General features: G+C 45.1%; 1 protein-coding gene across 1 annotated transcript in view; it reads right to left on the bottom strand.

The window, feature by feature from the left end:
• FLT1 (fms related receptor tyrosine kinase 1) overlaps positions 1-20,286 on the bottom strand; it is a 173,959-nt gene that overhangs the window by 52,745 nt on the left and 100,928 nt on the right. Inside the window, exon 15 of the mRNA XM_019447888.2 lies at positions 18,932-19,078. Coding sequence (XP_019303433.2) covers positions 18,932-19,078 — 147 coding nt within the window. The remainder of the gene's footprint in view (positions 1-18,931; positions 19,079-20,286) is intronic.

Here is a 20,286-nt window from a genome sequence, read left to right as displayed (position 1 = left end):
AAATGGCGATACAATGGGTCTGCCCAGGCGTCAGGCTGTATTTTGTCAAATGGTTTACATTTCCCCTGATTAAGAGAGCCATCCAATAAGGAAAACGTGAGAAATACTGGAAAGCATAAAGAAAATGTAAAACAAACGTACAATCTTTCCTCCCAGCTATTTTCCCTTTATTCTTCTTAAAGTGCACTTTTTTTTTTTTAACGTTTATTTATTTTTCAGACAGAGAGAGACACAGCATGAACGGGGGAGGGGCAGAGAGAGAGGGAAACACAGAATCGAAAGCAGGCTCCAGGCTCTGAGCCATCAGCCCAGAGCCCGACGCGGGGCTCAAACCCGCGGACCGCGAGATCGTGACCTGAGCCGAAGTCGGACGCTTAACCGACTGAGCCACCCAGGCGCCCCATAAAGTGCACTTTCTAACAACGGTTCGCCCGTTCATGTGCTGTTTTTGAGCCCCGACTACATACCAGCCGCTATTCTAGATCTGGCGATATCGGACTGAGCGAGACAAACGAACGCTTGCCTACAAAGGGCTCCGATTATGGTTTTAGAGAGTTACAGATAAGTAATTTAAAGGAACAATAAAGTCCGTAAAGAAACTAAACCAGGTGAAGGGGACCATGGGTTATGGGGGGGGGGGGGGGGTTTAGGGGAAGCTCTCTTGGGAGATGACATCTGAGCAGAGACCCGAAAGGCGGCGAAAGATGAGCTATTTGGAGATCTGGAAGGGGTATCTGAGGCACATAGGGAGGAGGATCTCTAAAGTCCCTGGGGCAGCAATGAGTTTCAGGGACAGCGAAAAGACCACTGTAGACTTTAGCCAGCAAGCAGGAGAGGGGAGGGTTCGCAAGGCCCGACCATGAATGACCACAGGCCATGGTAAGAATTTAAGGTTTTGTTCTAAGCGCCGGAAAAAGCCACTGGAGGGTTATATCTAACTGCTCGTACCTATAAATAAGAGTGCAATTCGCACATCTTTAGGCATAAAGATTACTCTCTACTTCGGATTGCTTCCTTAGGATATATTTTCAGAAACAGGTGTATTAGGTCAAGAGCTCGTGATTCTTACAACCGCACTGCCTTCCAAAAAGATTATACCCATTAACGTGTCCACCAGCAGAGAAGAGCCTTTTAGGTCTCTCCCGCCCGTGACGAACGGGGACCATCTAAAAAGATAAAATACAAAACACAAACCTTTGCTGGTTTGAAAGCAGACTTGGTAGCCATTTTTATTTTGAAAGCACCCGTCCGGGGTGCTTGACTAGAAAAAGCGAGTTCAGATTGAGGAGAGCCTTGAACCCCCGGCCGAGGAGTTTCCGTTTCGGTGTAGAAGGAAGAGAGGGGCTCACAGAGGTTTTTGAGCAGGGAAATGACCTAAGGAAAGCAATGTTTGAGGAAGTTTAGTCTAGAGGGAGAAGACGGGGTAGGCTGCCGCGGGGGAAAAGTGGCATCTGCGGCTCAGCTCACCAGCTGTAATCCGGGCAAGGAATACGGGGCATCCAAATCCGGATGAAGGAACAGGAAGCAGAGAGGAAGAAACGTAAACAGACACTTGGTAGAAGCAACCTGCACGAGTTGCCCCCTCCTGGAGGCAGGAGTGGACAGAGAGGAGTGCAAGACGGTTCTGGTCTTCTAAGCCCAGGAAATGGGGGTGGGGTGGGGTGGGGGGGATGCGTGAGACTCTCCCCACAGCCTTGGCTACAGCATTTCACGCCTGTGAGTGTGTCTGCCCATGGGTACGATGAGAATAATACCTGCTTTGCCTATCTTATGGTACCGCCGTGAGGCCCAATGGAGATAACTGAAGTGAGAGTTCTGGAAAGGGGAAGACAGGGCACCTGTGGGAATCGCAGGAAGTAAGAGCGTGGCTGGAGCGTGGGTTACCAAGGGCGACGAGCATTCATGGCAGCAGCGGTCTCCTACCCATGAGTGTCACTGCAGCAGCCCTGACCTCCACCAACTTTCTGTCGCCCCAGTCTTGGTTTGAGGCTAACACAACGAACAAATGAAGGCCCAAGACCTTGGGTGTCACTCGAGGAGACAGGGGCGTAGTTGCCAAGGTGAAAAGACAGTGTCAAGGATGCCGTGGAGCTAACGCCACCGGGCCGTTTCCTGTTTCGGTCACGCGGAGGAGGCGGCTGGGTGTCCCAAGCCACCCAGCGAAGCTCTTCTTTCTCACCGGCCCTCACGCTACGCTCCGACAAGTGGTGCAGACATGAGAACATCAGCCGCGTTCTCACTCTCTGCTGTCGCTGTTTCTTGCCCTTCTGGCCAACCCAGGCCAGTTACTGCCTCTACTATGCTTCCTCATCCCCCAGATCTGCCCACACTTAACGCATAGTTGTGTCCCCTGGTTTCTTTAACGCCTTAACCTTCATGCCGCTCACTTCACCCGACCCGGTCCCTACGATACAGATGCTGTTTATTCTACTGAGGAGCGCACCCTCTGCAAAGGGCTTTCTTTTTAGCTTTTTCATTGGGATCCGTTTCAAACATTTAAAAGCGCAGGAAAACTAGAACCCATGTGCCCACCACGAAGAGAGTCAGAGGTCAACTTTTGGCCATACTGGCTCTAGACCCCCTCCCCCCCTCTCTTTTTATACGAATACAATTCACCGATACCTTATCCCCTTCCCTCTCCTCTCTCCAGAGGCATCGCTATCCTAAAGGTGGGGTGTTATCATTCTCAGGCATGTTTTTGTGCTTTTTCCACACAGGTACGTACCTCCGTAGAAGAGGTAACATTGTTTTGTGCCTTTAAAAATTCTAAATAAAAGGCACCATACAGTAGATGCCTTTTCTCAACTTTTCCTATTTAATGATGTTTTGATATTTATCCTGGTTGATGCATGTAGAATAGAGTTCATTGTTTTTCAAACGTTTATTTATTCTGAGTGAGAGAGCCCAAGAGGGCAAGTGGGCAGGAGGGGGTGGGGCAGAGAGAGATTGAGAGAGAGAGAGAGAGAGAGAGAGAATTCCAAGCAGACTACGCTATCGGTGCAGAGCTGGATGCGGGGCTCAATCTCATGAACCATGAGATCGTGACCTGAGCTGAAACGAACGCTTAACCAACTGAGCCACCCAGGCGCCCCTGGAGTTCATTTTTAACTCATGTGTAAAACTCATATTTAGCTCATTGCATAAAAAAAAAACCCACTTTTCTACCATAAGGTAGTTTTCGCTTTTTTGCTCCCATGAAGAAGGCTGCCAGCGCACCTGTCCCAGACAGTTGTACATGGTTATGCACACATCTCCTTGTGCTGGGTTATAGAGTACACTGATTTTCAGCTCTACCAAGAATTACAGAATGTCTTCCAAAATACTACTGATTTATACTTTCACTAACACTAAGAGCTGCCCTTCCGCATACTTCCCGATACTTGGAGCTATCAGATGTTTTAATTGGGGGCAAAATGACGGGTGTGAGACGGCATCTCACGGCGGTGTTAACCTACATTTCTCTGATTACCAGGTAGGTGGAACAAGGAGCATCATTTTCCATTTTTTTTTTTTGGCCATGAAGGCTTCTTTTCCTGGGAATTACCTCTTCATGTCCCCCACCCGTTTTTCTATTAGCCTATTTGTCTTTTTCGCAGCGATTTTAGGTTCTCTATATGTTTGGGTACTAATTCCTTATTGGTTAAATATGCTGCAAGGTCCCCCCAACATTCTACGAACAGTCTTTGAAACTTTGTGAATTTTTAATACAAAAGTTTAAAAAATTCTAATATAGTCAAATTTGTTAATATTCTCCACTATCCTTTGTGCTGCTTGTTTTATTTTTTATTTATTTTGAGAGAGAGACAGAGACCGTGAGCGGAGGAAGGACAGAGAGAGACACAAACACACAGAATCTGAAGCAGGCTCCAGGCTCTGAGCTGTCAGCACAGAGCCCGACTCGGGGCTCGAACTCATGAACCGTGAGATCATGACCTGAGCTGAAGTTGGACGTTCAACCGACTGAGCCCCCCAAGTGCCCCCTGTTGCCTGTTTTAAAAAGATGGTTTCCTACACTGATATTAAACCATTTCCCTTATATACTTTTTTCCAAAAATAAAATCTCTTAAGAAGATTTACTTAGAGATTTGCCTTTTTTCATTTAGGTCTTTAATCCATCTGGATTTTCTTTTGGGGGCGGTATGCGTGTGGTATAAGAATTTGATTTTTACCGCATAAATAACCAGTTATTCCAGCATCATTTACTGAATAATCTATTCTTCTCCCACTGAGTTATGATAACAGTTCTGTCAAGATACTAAGTTTCCATATATCTGTGTTTCTGTTTTTAGGCTCTTTGTTCACAGTGACCCATTTATCCCACACAAGTTATGACTGCTTGATAAAATGCGTCTTGATATTTGCTACAGTGTGACCCCTTCTTCTTCATAATTATCTCAGCCCTTTACACGTCAATATGGATTTCAGTTTTAGCTAGTCGAATTCTGGGAGAAGTACTATTGGGATGTGGGTGGGGATTCCATTGAATTTATGTAATAATTTTGGGGAAAATTTGCATATGTATTTTTAGGTTGAAACAGATGAAATTGCCAATATTTTTGACCTACAAAAATGGCTCCAAAAAGGTTCCACTAATAATAAACATTCCCATCCAAGAATATAAAATATCTTTGGGTTGTTCGGGTATTCTTTTACGTCATCTGATAATTCTATGCTTTTCTCTTTAAATATCTTTTCAGTTATTTTTAGTTTTCAGTTATTTTTAGGTTGTAATTTTGTTGTGATGCAAATGGTACTGGGTTCTCTGAAGGGTCACCATATATGAATTTTCTTGTTCCCCCTTGGGTGTGAATCATTAGAACTAACACGGAGAACTCACTTAGAAACATGATGTTCTACTTTGTGTTGCTGAGACAGGATAATTTAATTGCAGGCCTGCTTGCTTCTAGAGGGATCACCTAAGTAATTTCTGACCACTAAAAATAAAAATTCCTGTCAAAACACGATTTATTTCCCTTCACTGAGAGAAGCTGTATCAGATTGGACCAACAGGGCACAGAGCAGGATTTGCAAGAGTGGATGTCTTCAGGGGCCGGGCGCATAACATAAATGAGTTGGGGATGAGATCATGGGAGAGGGACTGTGTCCCTCTGCGTTGTGTGGAGTGCTGAGGGACTGTCTTGCATCTAAAGATGGAAGCATGAACTTCGCTCCAACCAGTTGGAATTGGGGAATTTGAGTCCAGTGTTGTCTTTTGAGTTTTAAAGAGAAGAGAGAAATCCGGATTTTCGATGTTAAAGCTCATGACTTTTAAATGCCGGCAACCAAACCAACTTAAGTACATTTGCTGTGAGGGCCAACAGCAATGTGTATGCTGCGTAGATTAGACACAGCTTTGACTCAGAGGATGTACGTGGGATGCCGCTATTATATTTAATGAAGCAAAGACCTCCATGATCTGGCTCCTGCCTATCTTCTTCCAGCTTCTGACCCTGCTACGTCCTTCAGCGTATCCTTGGTATGAGCCATTTCACGATAAGTCTCCATGACTTTGAATGGTACGAGCCACCCAGTCACCCCAGTGAGCATTCATTTGCTAATATTTAGCTCAAGGCCATCCCAGATCTTCTGAGGCACTTGAGCCCCTTCTCTATTACTCTGGCATCACCTTGCACATGCCTCTACTCCGACACTTAACATTTCGTAGTAAATTTGCTGACTTCCTTCCGTGCCCACGCCACTGCCTTATTCATTACCGAGTCCTCAGGGTCTAGCACTGTGCCAACAGATAGCAGACCCTCAGAATCCAAGGACACGGCCAAATAAACCAAGACCATGGAAAATGGAATTGGGGTGAGAAAAGGCATGAGCTCTGCAGCGTTTGCTGAATATTATGAAGCCGAGGAAGGCAGTAGTTAACGCGGTCTCCCTGTGTGGCGGTATTGACTTACGACCTACGTACCCAACTCTCCCCGGGCTGTAAAGCTGTATGTCAGTTTTTATTATCTTAAGATTCAAAGAGCTGTAGATCCTAGAGCTTAGAAATGTAAACTCAGTTTCATAGGTCTGCTAGAGTAAAATTTTTACATGGAGTTGTTTTTGCAGGGACGTGTACTCCAAGGAAATCTGGTGACGGCACCCAGGGTAAGGGCTTGAAGCATCTACTATGTTGGCTGCTGCTGAGGGTTTAAGATCAGAGTTTGTGACGATGCTGGCCTATATATGTATCCAAGGGAGGCAGTCAGTTGAGCCTCCTACTCTTGATTTGGGCTCACGTCATGATCTCATGGTTTGGGAGTTCAAGCCCCGCATCGGGCTCTGCGCTGACAGCATGGAGCCTGCATGGGATTCTCTCTGCCCCTCCCACCTCTCTCTCTCTCTCTCTCTCTCTCTCAAAAAAAAAATATATATACATATATATGTATATATATGTATGTATATATATTTTTTATATGTACATATACATATACATGTACATATACATACATACACAACCCCTTCAGTTTTTAGTATTTTCAAGGGATTTTATAATTAATTTTCTTTCTTTCCTCGATAACATAAGGTGAAGGACAATCTTGCCATTTTATATATAAGCAGCACATTGTCCAGGGAAGGGCATGAAATAGAACTTTAATCCAATTCACCACTGAGTAGATGCATCTGTAGATCTTTTAAATTAACCTGTGTGACTACATCAGTGCATACCATGTGTTTTTCTCCTGGTCTTTACACAAAAATCTGACTCATTGTTTCCTAAATTGGCCGGCTGGTCTGATCAGTGACTCCTGCTTTGATGCTCAGCTGAGCGTCTTAACTTCTGACGGACAGAACATGTCCATCCAGTTTGGCCAAATTAATCGACATAATCAAAACTCTCTTCTTCAGCCATCACAGGCCTGTTCAGATGACACCTCCTCCATGAAGCCTCCTTGGATCACGCCAATCAGGGGTGCTGATCGGCAGCGCATGGAATTTTAGACCCTTCACATTGCATACTTACAAATTGACTTGTACCCATTATGTGTAAGTTTTTCAAAGGTAAGGGTTAAGTTTCACTCGTTTTCATTTTCTCTAGAATATGACAAATGTCTGGCTCATGGAATAGGGAATTAATAGACGTTAGGTTTAATAAAATAAAAAGTAAATTCGGCGGGGTGGGGGGCACTTGGCTGGCTCAGTCAGAAGAGCACGCAACTCTTGATCTTGAGGCTGTGAGTTCCAGCCCCACGTAGGGTGTAGAGAATACTAAAAAATAAGTAAACACACTTTTAAAAACGTTTGAAAAAAGTAAATTGTTATGATAGTGTTCGCTCTCCAACAAAATAATTTCTTTGAGATTAGCCCATGATATATTTCTGATAAACAGTAGCTATGAGCATGATGATGCATCCAGTCATAGGTCCATGATAAATCATACCTTTAGATTGATACCTCTTTTTTTTTTTAATGTCTATTTATTTTTGAGAGACAGAGAGAGAGGGAGGGAGGGGGGCAGAGAGAGAAGAAGACACATAATCTGAAGCAGGCTCCAAGGCTCTGGGCTGTCAGCACAGAGCCCTACGTGGGGCTCGAAGCCACTAACGAGTGAGATCATGACCTGAGCCGAAGTCGGACGCCTAACCAACCGAGCCACCCAGGCGCTCCTAGATTGCTACCTCTTAAAGGAACTGATTAGCTAAGAGCTGTATCTGAACAAAGCACCAGAAGAGCCAAAATAGAGATTAAAGATGGCTAGAGTGATCCAAGAACACTAGAGACTGGATGTCTGACTGACTTCCCACAAAGAACACAGAGGAGAGTTTACATACCCAGTCAAACTTCAGAGGTTTAGGAAACTATGGGTAAGAGAAATCCAAGTTTAGTACGCGGCAAAGGCTGACAAGTTTGGGAAGTGAAGGATGATGGGCTCATTAAACGGCACTAAAAATGCAAACGATTCCAGTGTTTTCAACTGGTCACCATGCAGCTGCTGCTTTCTCTGTTGAGAATTTTACCCTAAGGTCAAGCCACTGGGCAAAGCATTTGCAGATGTAAAACAAAACAAAACAAAACAAAACAAAACAAAACAAAACAAAAAGTTGAGGAAGGGTAGAATAATTTGAGACAGAGTGAAAAGCAGCCTTACGATAATATGTGTTAAGTTGAAGAGAATTATGAGATGCTTAAAACACATGGGCTGAAGGAGTTCTGATGGGCAATGTGGTCCCTGGTGAGACGATTTGCTCTTTAGCCATGAAAAAGACAGAGAAGAGGGGCTCTTGGAAAAGAATAAGACTGAGAACAGTGGGGGGAAATGCTGTATAATATTCCTCTTCATGAAACCACTGAAAAAGGGAAAAGCCATAAACAAAGGTCCTTTCATTTGGGACAATGTCTATTGCTTCACTAGCTTAACTTACAAGTCTGGGTTATGCTAACAGAATAGTTTCCAAAAGCTGCCAAGAAATTGTACACTGGTTGACTTGAAGGGGTTATAGTGAACGTGAGCACCTTGAAACTGTGCCAAACACACATGTATTTCTAAACATTTAAAAATGAAAAGCATTCTTGCGCCCTTTCGCGGCGAACTCTGCTGTTGTTCTAATGAAGTATTTCAAGATGATTCAGGCACTTGAAAAATGTGTCAGGAGGTGCTAAGCCTATAGCTGTACATAGCTGATAGCTAAGGTTTTAGAGTTCACATCTATAAATTATAAACCCACACATGTGCCCGGGCACACACATGCACTCATTCCTGCTTCAACACATTCCTGTGATATGTTCAGATTTGTCATAGCTCCTCGATGAGGTCGGATGCATTTATACTGCAGAACAGAGCCATTCATCCAAAGTGGCCATTCTGTGTAGAGTGAGGGAATGTGTCTATGACCCGTGAAGTGTTAGCACTGCATCGCATAGAGGTCAAAGTCTAGAAAGCGTTTTCCATCAGCATAGGAATAGTTAAATTATGGGGCTACGTACCATATTAAAGGGTATGGATGCTAAAAAGACGGGAGCAGGACATTATGTGCTGACACAGGAAGACCTCCAAGATACGCGGTGAACAAAGCAAGTCATCAAACAAAACACGTTGCAAGATCTCAACTCAGATTTGTCTTAGAGATGCTGGCTTCTCTCTCTCTCTCTCCCTCTCCTCTCTTACCGGCACAGGGTTGGCTTTCAGTGAATAGCTGTTGAATGAATGAATGACTGAATCCCATTTATTATTTGCTCCACAAATACAGATGCCCTGCATGTGTATACCTGCACCTCTCATAGGCAAAAAGCGGTAAAGTTGTTGACAAGATACAAATCAAATACTTGACGTGTGTTAACTCTCCGTAAGGACATTTTTTATAGCTTGTGCTCTTTCCGTCCCATGTGATCTTTCACAATGAAAACGTTATTTGTGGATCATATAATTTCAAAAAAGATAGTCTTACAAATGAAATTATGGGGGTGCCTGGGTGGCTCAGTCGGTTAAGCATCCAACTCTTGATTTTGGCTCAGGTCATGATCTCATGGTTCACGAGGTTAAGCCTCGCATCAGGCTCTATGCTGATAGTGCAGAGCCTGCTTAGGATTCTCTCTCTCTTCCCTCACCCACTCGTGCTCACTTGCTCTCTCTCAAAATAAATAATAAACTTCAAAAAAAATGAATTATGGGCCTCTTTACCATCAGCAAAGACTCACTGAATGAAAGTTTAAAAGGTATATTATATATATATATACATACACACACACACATCTCCAAATAGTTTAACATTTGCAAAACTTTCAAATTTTTTTTTTTAATGTTTATTTATCTTTGAGAGAGAGAACGTGATCAGGGGAGGGGCAGAGAGAGAGGAAGACACAGAATCCGAAGCAGGTTCCAGACCCTGAGCTGTCAGCACAGAGCCCGACGTGGGGCTTGAACTCACGAGCTGAGCCGTGAGATCACGACCTGAGCCAAAGTTGGATGCTTAACTGACTAAGCCACTCAGGTGCCCCTGTTTGCCAAACTTAATATTGACTATGTATACAATGATGAAATATTTTCTAAGCAAGAAAAGTAGGTTTATACTTCACAACAATGTATAATTTTGGATTAAAGGGTCGCCTGGGTGGCTCAGTCAGCTAAGCATCCAGCTTCGGCTCAAGCCATGAACTCAAGTCATGATCTCACTGTTCGTGAGTTTGAGCCCCGCATCGTGCTCTCTGCTGTTAGCACAGACACCACTTCAGATCTTCTGTCCCACCACCCCCCCCTTCAAAAATAAACAAACATTTAAAAAAAAAACTTAAAAAAGAGGCTAAACCAAAATCTATTCCATCAGAAGACTGGCCCCCCTACAGAATGCTTGTGAGTGTGTGTGTGCGAGGGGTGTGTGTGTTGGGGTACATGATATACGTTTGCTGTGCTTTATTTCATTTTTCAGTGGTGGCCAGCTGAATTATGACGGAGTTGAATGAGATGGCTAAACTAATATACAATCGAATCGTTTAAGGCTCCTTAGAAGCAGGAGATAATGCAAAAATGAAGCTATCGCTTGAATATGGGCTGGACGAGGAACGAACTTTCTCAGTTTGACTCTATTCAGTCACGTAAGCAATGGCAAATTCATAGACTAGGCTATCTCTAAATACGTTGTTTCTGTATTTCCCTTCATTGGATTGGGACTCCCCAGCTGCATTGCTGTCTGTCACTGTAGGTCTGGGTTAAACTGTTTCAAGTTTGTACTTGGGGGGACGAGGGGTTCCAGTGTAAATTCTGGACACGTGAAATAGAAAAACCTCATTGAATCGTTCTGCTAAGAGACGGAGGTGCACAATTATCTAAGGTAGATCGTCAGGCAGTCTTCAGTGTAAACAGCAAATTGTAGATTGGGGGGTGGAGACCTCTTCCCTCTCCAAGCGCCCAGACGGCGGCTGTTAGTTTTGGGGTTAGTGACTTTGGACAGGGTGCAGTCCTGAGATCTCTGGGGCGAGCTCTTGGAAGGGTCTGCCCTCTCTCTTCCCCCATCTCATCCCCATAGGTCTCGATTTCTCTTCTCTTTGTTTTTCTTCATTCCCAAGTTCTTTTCCTCTGCTACCGGTCCCTCAAGCACTGGCTGGTCGTCAAACAAAACAGGCTGCTGATCTTGGCCGTGCTCACATTCCAGTTCCGTGCGTTGCAAGAGGTCACAAAAAGAATCAAAAGACGAGGTTCATTCACAGTCAAAAAGCTTTAATGGGTATAAGGTTTCTGTTTGAGGTGCTGATAAAGTTCTGAAACTAGATAGTGGTGATGGTTGCACAACTTTGTGACTGTGCTGAGTGCCACTGAATTGTACACGTTAACGATTAAATGGTAAAATTTACGTCATGTGCATTTTGCCACACACACACACACACACACACACACACACACACAAAAAGGCGGGGGGTGGGGGGAGGCCCTTTCTGAAGTGACGCTCACATTCTCAAGTTCGTTTTTTATTTCTTACGGTCTAAATTTTTCATTTCATTTGAAAATCAAGAGGACTTTCAGAAAGCACCAAAGACTCAAATGACCAGTGGACAGCCCCGCTATTTACGAGCGGGTCTGTGCCATCTGCTGTGTGATCCCCTCGGCTGGGTCTTGCTGTGGCTCACACGTTTCAGGAGGCTTTTCTGGGCTGGGTGGGGATAAGGAAGCTGTACCGGAAGGCGCGTCCAGGCAATTTTCTTTGGGCAAAGCGTTACGATATGATTAGCTACATATGTATGTATGTGCAAGACCTAAATAAATGACAGTATTTCAGTAAAGAGTCATATTTGGGTGTCAAGATTGAGTCTCCATAAATAACTTCTGGCGATTTTGAATACAAAATGGGACTCTACCCACGGGTTATCTTACTTTTCTGAGGGTGAACCATGGTCGCACTGAACCAGCCGGACATCAACAAGCAGTCGCAGACTTGCGTAAAGTGTCAGTCTCCATTTCTTCACCACGTCAAGGCTGTGATCAAAGTCAGGGTTCCTCTTTCGTCTGGGGTTGGGCTTGCAGCTCTGAACTCCAGCAGTACCAATCAAGACGTTTTCCTTGCTGTTACCTCACTGTACTCTTTCCTTAATTCCACTCCTTTCTCCTCACCTTCTAAATGGAAGTCGATCCTTAGAAAAGAATCGAGTTTTGGCTCTGCAACATATTCAGAACGCCCCCTATGCTTATATTGTCGTCGGGGGATACGACTCAACCTTGAGAATTTGTTGGAAGATTCTGGCTGGGGAAAGAAGCTACTGGTAAGGTCACTTGTGAAGCTTGGCCCTTCTTGGTCTGGGTACATGGACCCCTCCCTGCCCCTTACCTTAAAGACACATATTGGAGAGAAAGGACACCGAGAACAGCTGCTCAGCCAATCACATCAGCGGACTGATGGGGCTCGGTGGGGGTGATAAATAGAGCAGTCAGCTCCCCCTCCCACGCACTCCCCAACGTGTTCCAGGAATCCTGTACACGCTTTCCTGCAATGTTTCTTCATTCATTACGCACCCTAAAGGTGGATTTCATAAGAAAAGACAATTACCACTCAGGTTTTGCAAAAGATAATTAACATTTCTGAATTTTATGTTCTGTAAGACATCAAGCGAAGTTGTGGATTCTGAAGGTGACAGTCCCATTATCACCCCTAGGTATTAACACCCTCACTCACTTCTCTCCTCTACCTTCCTCAAGATCTTTCCTAGCTCTATGAAAACCACTTTGTATTTCAGCCATCATTCGGTTCCCCCTGAAGTCCGAGGGCAGCTGGTCACGTTGACGTGAATATGCACTTTACAGGTGAAGATGTTTCGTATCAGGGATCTAGTGGTGACAGGAAAGATGTCCCTTTCAGGTCATTCGATACATAGTCCTAGATCCAACTTAGGAAGCAGTATTAATCAGCGGGTCAGAGTGATTCTCTCCTACCCCAGCCTCAGGCTACTTAAGAGCGAATCTATTCTTTCTCAGCTCTTGGTTGTTTCCAATCTTAAAATAGTCTCATCTTAAACTTAAAATAGCTCTAATCTTAAAATAGTCTGAACCGTTTTGCTGCCATAGAAATGTAATTTACGCAATAGGTCGCTGACGGTTTCTCGGTTTAGGGAAGGCTTTACCAAAAACGTCTCAGGGTGGCACTGTTTTCTGCTCTCTTAGATATTTTCGGAGGAAAGTTTGTTACTTTTTCCAGCATTTTAATGACTTTTTCAGAAATCCCACTCTTCTCTGCACAATCAGGTTTGCGCTTGTACCGATGCAAAACGAAGCTAGACAGGCCTTCTTCTGGATCTGCTTCGCACCCTCATCTGGTGTCCTTACGGTGCCATCCGCCCCGTGCCAACAGCCCCACCTACATGCTTGCTCAGCTCTGTCACAGCTCTGAACATTTTTAGGACCTCGGTGGAGAATCTGGGAAGAGTGTGAGGTAGAAAGGTGACTTTCTGATCATTTTGGAGGAACTGCCGGGCCCTTGAGGAACTGCCGGGCCCTTTGGAGGAACTGCCGGGCTGGAGCAGTGTTGAGGAGGGGGTCATATGTCCTCCAAGGTGACTTCAGACCATTGCCCCAAGGCTGGGTGCAAACCCTTTCAATTTTCAACCCAATGGAAATGGATGTTTCTTAGATGAGCTCTGCTGCCTGTATACTCCTGAGAATCAAACCATACTCGAAACAGCCAGTGGCCAGTAGAATCCATCCCTAACTTGCCATCGGTCCTTCCGTGTTACATTGGTCTTTCCTGTCCGGTCCTGGACATTCTACTCACGTTAGCTGATCAATTCTCTCTTCACCTGTCTTTTCAGAGTAAATATGTCTCAGACTGCCTTTCTCTTCAACACTCTTCAGGAGAGACAGAGACGGAGCGGGGGAGGGGCAGAGAGAGAGGGAGACACAGAATCCGCAGCAGGCTCCGGGCTCTGAGCCATCAGCCCAGAGCCCGACGCGGGGCTAGAACTCACAAACCGCGAGATCATGACCCGAGCCGAAGTCGGACGCTCAACCGACTGAGCCGCCCAGGCGCCCCTTGAGATTTTATTTCTAAGTAATCTCTATATCCAACGTGGGCTCGAACCCACAACCCTGAGATCAAGAGTCGCATGCTCCACCGATCAGGCCAGGCGCCCCGTGGGCATGCCTGCTTTTAAAAAAAAAAAAAAAGTTTTAAATATGTTTTATATGGTTTACATTTTTAACATTTAAGAAATAAACTGCAGTCTTTGGGGAGCTTAAGCTTTAAGGGTTAGAAAGGAGAAAATGTTGTTTGACGAATATGACGTTAATGTCCAAGGAGTCACTAAAACTGGTGACTTGGGAGTGATACACAGGCGCAGTCAGCCCCACACGCCCGGTGCTCGGAGTGTGGGCCCCAGAGTCAATGTCTGGTCCCAGCCTCTGCCCACCAGGCACCGGCTCTGTGATCTGGAGGCAGCTATTTCTCCTCTCTGTGCGTCTGTGTCCTCGTTCCATCCTTCGGAAAACAGGCGTCGTAATTTAGCAAGACTCCTAAGATTGTTATGAAGGGGAAACCAATCGACCTTAGTGACGCGCTCAGAACAGTCACAGGCACCCAGTCAGCGCTCGTGAAGTTAAACTACATCTGCCAAATGCATCTCCTAACGGTACCTACCTCTGATGACAGTTGTGAAAAGTGAATGAGGTCTTTGTCAAGGTCACACAGTGCCTTGGTTCCTGGTTGAGTGCTCAAGGCATTTTTATTTAATGAAGAAGACCTGTTAAGCTATTCTGTCTTCAGAGCTTTTAAAAACGGGCACACATAAAACCAGAGAATAACCCTTCTGTGACACGAACTGCAAATAAACCAGACATGGAAGGAAAGGAAGAGTCCCGACGTACTAGAATGAGAAAGAAGGATCTCCAGTGGAGGCAGCCTCTGTGGTTCCCAGGAGGGGAAATAAAGACCCTCCAGGAGCGGTGGGAGTCCAGGGTGACTCGGGGTCCCAGAGGCCCTGGAGGGCCGGCAGCTGGGCTGGCCTGGAGGGCCGCTCCATGGGTAGTGGGCGTGTGGTTTGCAAGGTGCCTGCTTGCTTCTCCCCGGGGTTGCCCTGGCGGAGGCTGCCTCGCGTCCCCCGTGCACACGCTTTCCGGGGCCTGTGTGCTTATCATCCCTCTTTTCCTGCAGATGCCCTGTGGCCCAAGAAAGTCCTACTCAGCTTTCGTCAGGCTTTCTCGAAACTGCATTTCTTCTCTCGGATGGCTGTGCCCCACTGAAGGGTTTCCTGAAAGGAAATGAGGAGGGAGGAGAAAAGTTCTCCCCTTACGGTCTTTCAGCAGGCATTTTATGGCCACTCGTCCTGAGCACAAGCTCTCACGTGTGCCCTGCTTCCTCTCTCATATTTTCTTTGGACTCGGGTGCGTTGCCTTTAACAGATGACAATGATGATGGGCCAGATCCTATCAATGACCCAAGGCCACCGAAATCCTCTCGGAATATAAATGTTTTTTGAGTCGCCACGTGTCGCAAGTCTTTAAAGGACGTGCAATTTATTTTCTGGCTCTTTAAACTTGAAATAATCAGCTTAACTGATTTCAGGCCATTATCTATTTATATTTGATTATATATTTTCTATTTGTAAATGTTGAATTTATAATTATATATTTCATTACATATATTTAATTGTATATTTTAGTTTTTTTTAATGTTTGTTTTTGAGAGAGAGATAGAGACAGAATGTGAGCAGGGGAAGGGCAGAGAGAGGAGGAGACACAGAATCTGAAGCAGGCTCCAGGCTCTGAGCTGTCAGCACAGAGCCCGACGTGGGGCTCGAACCACGAACCGTGAGATCGGGACCTGAGCTGAAGTTGGACACTTAACCGACTGAGCCACCCAGGTGCCCCTTAATTATATATTTTATATTTGTAAATATACATTTATAATTATATATTTCATTATACATTTAAGTATTATTTAGGCTTTAAAATTTACTCTCAGTATAGCTTTCCAAAGGCTTAGAATCCCAAGCAGGCTCCACACTGTCAGGGCAGAGCCTGATGTGGAGCTCGAACCCACGAACTACGAGATCATGACCTGAGCTGAAATCAAGAGTTGGATGCTTAACCAACTGAGCTGCCCAGGTGCCCCAGTTCAACTCTAATTCTTTAACCCACATTCAAAGTATGAAAACTCAACGTCAGCCAAATTTACGTCTTTCAAAGAAAACACCCAACATCTTAGATTAGTATTTTGTAAAATGTATTTGGTGATCAAGTTAGTTGGGGGAATACTTTAAAGAAGTTTGCCTGGTTTCTTTAAAACAGGACTTCTTGAGGTCTTTGATATACTAACGTGGACTCTGAATCGCTAAAGGGAGACTATTCCAGGCACTGTTTCCCAACACAAACGTATGTGTTTATTCATGTGTTCATTCATCCTTTTGTTTTGGTAGAATGCCTCAAGGGATTCGTTTTCTGTGAAACAACCTATCTTAATAGTGTGTCATTTTGGGCAAATCATTTTACCTCGCTGGGTCTAAATGTTCTATTCTACAAATGGAACTAGAGATACCCCAACGGTCCCTTTAGCTTTAAAAATCCCAAGATAGAGTCTCCCCAACCACCCGGAAGTCCAGACATCTGTGCTACCAGGTGAACCTCGCTAAGGACAGAATAAAACTTTCTGAAAAACGCTCATCCGTTCCTTCGCTCATGAAACATTGATCGGTTGCCAAGCACTATGCCAGCTTGGAGGACAAAAAGAGAAGACACAAATAAGAGCAAGGTTGCACTGTCTGCCCTCAGGATGAATGTGATATGATGGCAAACATGGAGTGAGAGAGCAGACCCACAGTAAGAGAGCGGTGGGAAGAGGTTAATCCACAGATGGACTGATGATCACAGAACAACTCAGTAAGAGCGAAGAGAAGCAGTCACGAATAATAAAGATGCCGGGAGGACCTGCCCCCTCTGTGCAGGCGATGAGTAAGGCTTTCTGGAGAAAGAACACCTGACTTGGGTCTTAAGGGACAGGGAGGCGTTCGATGAAGGCAAGGCACTCCAGGCAGCGGGGACACAAGAACAAAAGCAGAGGGCGTCGAAGCAGCACAAGGAGTCCCGGGATCTACAAGAGCTTGGAGACGGCTAGAAGTTAAGGTTCAACAGGGGAGGGTGAGCTTGAAGTAGCGAGGGCCAGTTGTTGAGGGCTTCCTCTGTCAGACGCTTGAACTTGGGATAGGGAGCCCGTGAAGACTTGGAAAGAGGGAAGTGCCAGGTTCACAGCCGCCTCTTATCCAGCCGTGTAGAAAACAGAATGCAAAGAGAGAAAAAACAGGCAGAGAGACCAGTCAGGAGATGTTCTCTGAACCCAGAAAACGACAAGAGGACAGCGGAGGGAAGGGAGGACTTGAGGCATATGTCCTATTTACGTGCATAACCTGGACAGCCTGGTGACAGACCAGAGAAGGACGGAGGGGAGGTCACCCGCTTCCGGTGTGGACCATGAAGCAGACGACGTAGTACGAGAGGAGGCGCTGCTCATGGAGAAAAATGATGGGACGTGGTGAGTCTGGGACTGGCCTAGAGGAAGGCCTTTCTAAGATACCTTAACGTTGGAGATGGTCTACCACAACCCCTTTGTGAGCATCAAGCTCAAATGGAGATTCTGTTTTGAGCGGAGGACTCATATTTAAGGACCATTCCGTATTGCTAGTCATTTGATTTCGGTTGTTGGGCTGTTGTAAATAAATGGCAGTTTTGGGGCGCCTCGGTGGCTCAGTCGGTTAAGCGTCCGACTTCAGCTCAGGTCACGATCTCGCGGTCCATGAGTTCGAGCCCCGCGTCGGGCTCTGGGCCGACGGCTCAGAGCCTGGAGCCTGCTTCCGATTCTGTGTCTCCCTCTCTCTCTGCCCCTCCCCGTTCATGCTCTGTCCCTCTCTGTCTCAAAAGTAAATAAACGTTAAAAAAAATTAAAAAAAATTAATAAATGGCAGTTTTACTTTTAATATAAGTGGAATTATTAAGTAAAATTATAAATGAGTTCCTTTTAATCTTATTTAACCACAAAATGATCAGGCAGGCAACAGGCAGTGTTGATACTTACTGATTTAAGTCTGGTGGTTTTCGGTATATTTTTTATTGAAAGAAAATTAAGACGTGACCATTAACTTAGATTTTTTTTTTTTTAAACCAGTATTCTATCATTTAAAATAGTCTTCTTTTTTACGAAGTCATTAAAATTGATATAGGTGAATTAAAAAGCTTCTAGGGGTGCCTGGATGGCTTAGTCAGCTGAGCGTCGACTTTGGCTCAGGTCATGATCTCACGGTTCATGGGTTCGAGCCTCGTAGCCGGCTCTGTGCTGACAGCTCAGCCTGGAGCCTGCCTCAGATTCTGTCTCCTGCTCTGCCCCTCCCTGGCTCACACGCTCTCTCTCTCTTTCAAAAATAAATAAAAACTAAAAAAAAAAAAAAAAAGCTTACAAAACTACCCTGAACTTCATATACACCAGATGTTCAAAGTTCTGCCATACCTCAAGCCAAGGAACCAACTCCTCACTTTCTCTGTTAAGCTGAACTGACACGTTTTCTAAGGGGCTCTTACCATTTCTTTATGAATGTACCATTTAAAGCAGATTCTGTATGGATCCTTCTACAGGGTTAGGAATATGGTGTGCAAAAGAACTAACTCTAATAATATTCCTCATTAGACGTTAATATAAACAATGGGGCGCCTGGGTGGCTCAGTCGGCTGGGCGTCCGACTTCGGCTCAGGTCATGATCTCGTGGTCCGTGGGTTCGAGCCCCGCGTCGGGCTCTGGGCGGACGGCTCAGAGCCTGGAGCCTGCTTCGGATTCTCTGTCTCCCTCTCTCTCTGCCCCTCCCCCGCCCATGCGGTCTCTCAAAAATAAACATTAAAAAAAAAAGAAGAAGAAGTTAATAGAAGCATGACCCAGAGCTCCATCCGCAAGTGTTTCTCAATGTACAGAACAGAGCTGAGAGGAACGTTAAAGGAAGAAGAGAATGATGAGAAAGAGGGAATTCGAGGAAAACGATCTCTTACCGGGTGCCTGCTGTATTTGGTGGTTGTTTTTAAACCAGGTTATCTGAGGCTCTGGGACACCGGTAACAAGACAGTGGAATGTGCTGGAGCTGCTGATGGCCACTGTGCGATCACTGAGGCTTGTCAGGAGGCGTGGTGCTTCCTGATCTAGTGAATAAAGAAAGGGGGTTGTTACTACTCATTAGCTGTATTCCTTGTTACAAATGCACATCAATACTTTACATACAGAGAGAAGCAGCAAAACTCAACCGTCAGGTTTCCCTCACATTTTGTTCCCTAAGTTCTCCTTCTACCGTTAAACTACTGCGTCTTTCTTGAATTGCTACAATCAATGGAAATTTGTTAGAACGCAGAGCGAGATCAAGAACGGAGCCCTGTATTTTTGGGTTTCAGGATCAAGGTGTTTTGTTTTGTTTTGTTTTTCGCCTGGCCAACCAGTTTTCCTTTTGTGAGAGAAGCTTTTCAAAATCCTGAGGATTTTGCCTACTGTTTGAGGCGCTTAAAAAGGAAAAAGGCGATTTTGGATACAGGCTCGTAACCAATCTTTCCAGAAATCCTAGTATTCTCGTGATGAGCTAATGTAATTTTGTCTGTAGTTTTTTTTGATGTGTTTGTGAGGCCACGTCCGTGTTGCTCAGCTATCCGTAACCTAAATTGTAAGGTGGCAGACCCAACAGGAGAATTGCGTGGACTTTGGAAGCTTTATTGATTATTTCCTTCCTTCACCCCTTCCCCAGTGCAAGCAACCGAAGGATTAATTCAAGAGGCAGAGGCAAAGGTTTGTGGTTTTTGCACTATATAATAGTACAAGTATTGTATTTTATATTATTTTCTCTTAAAACATACAAATATGATACAATACAATTTATTTTAATAAAATGCCGACCGATATAGTACAACAACAGGAATTTAATACATTAGGATACAATACATTACAACATTAAAATCCCACATTGGAACAGCAGCACCCCGAGGCCCCAGTGAGTACAGCGTCTCTATGTAACAAAGTAGTCAGTCCCGCTGATGTGTATACATTCTAGTTAGGCGAGTGCTGCATGGGTAGCTCAAGCTTCCAAGGTGAAAAGGACGAAGACAAGTCCTAACCCTCCCGAATCCTCCTCCTCTCCCCCCGCCCCCCTGCCCGTGTTGCAACTCCTGGAACAGAAATCAAGAGTTTTGGCGTGACTTACGCATTCTGCGCCACTGTCTTCAATTAGAGGGAGCTTTCTCTGACCGTTTTGCATTTCCCCATCTTATTGTACTAACACTGTGAAAGCAGCCTGGGAGTAATCACAGTGCTCTAAGAAGTGACACACCGCAGTGGCCCTGATTCCCCCGTCCCTGCAGGGTTCTGC

Source organism: Panthera pardus, unplaced genomic scaffold (assembly GCF_024362965.1).
Source record: "Panthera pardus isolate Hobbes unplaced genomic scaffold, ASM2436296v1 HiC_scaffold_1, whole genome shotgun sequence".
Taxonomy (NCBI): domain Eukaryota; kingdom Metazoa; phylum Chordata; class Mammalia; order Carnivora; family Felidae; genus Panthera; species Panthera pardus.
This window is presented reverse-complemented; position numbering and strand designations above follow the sequence as displayed.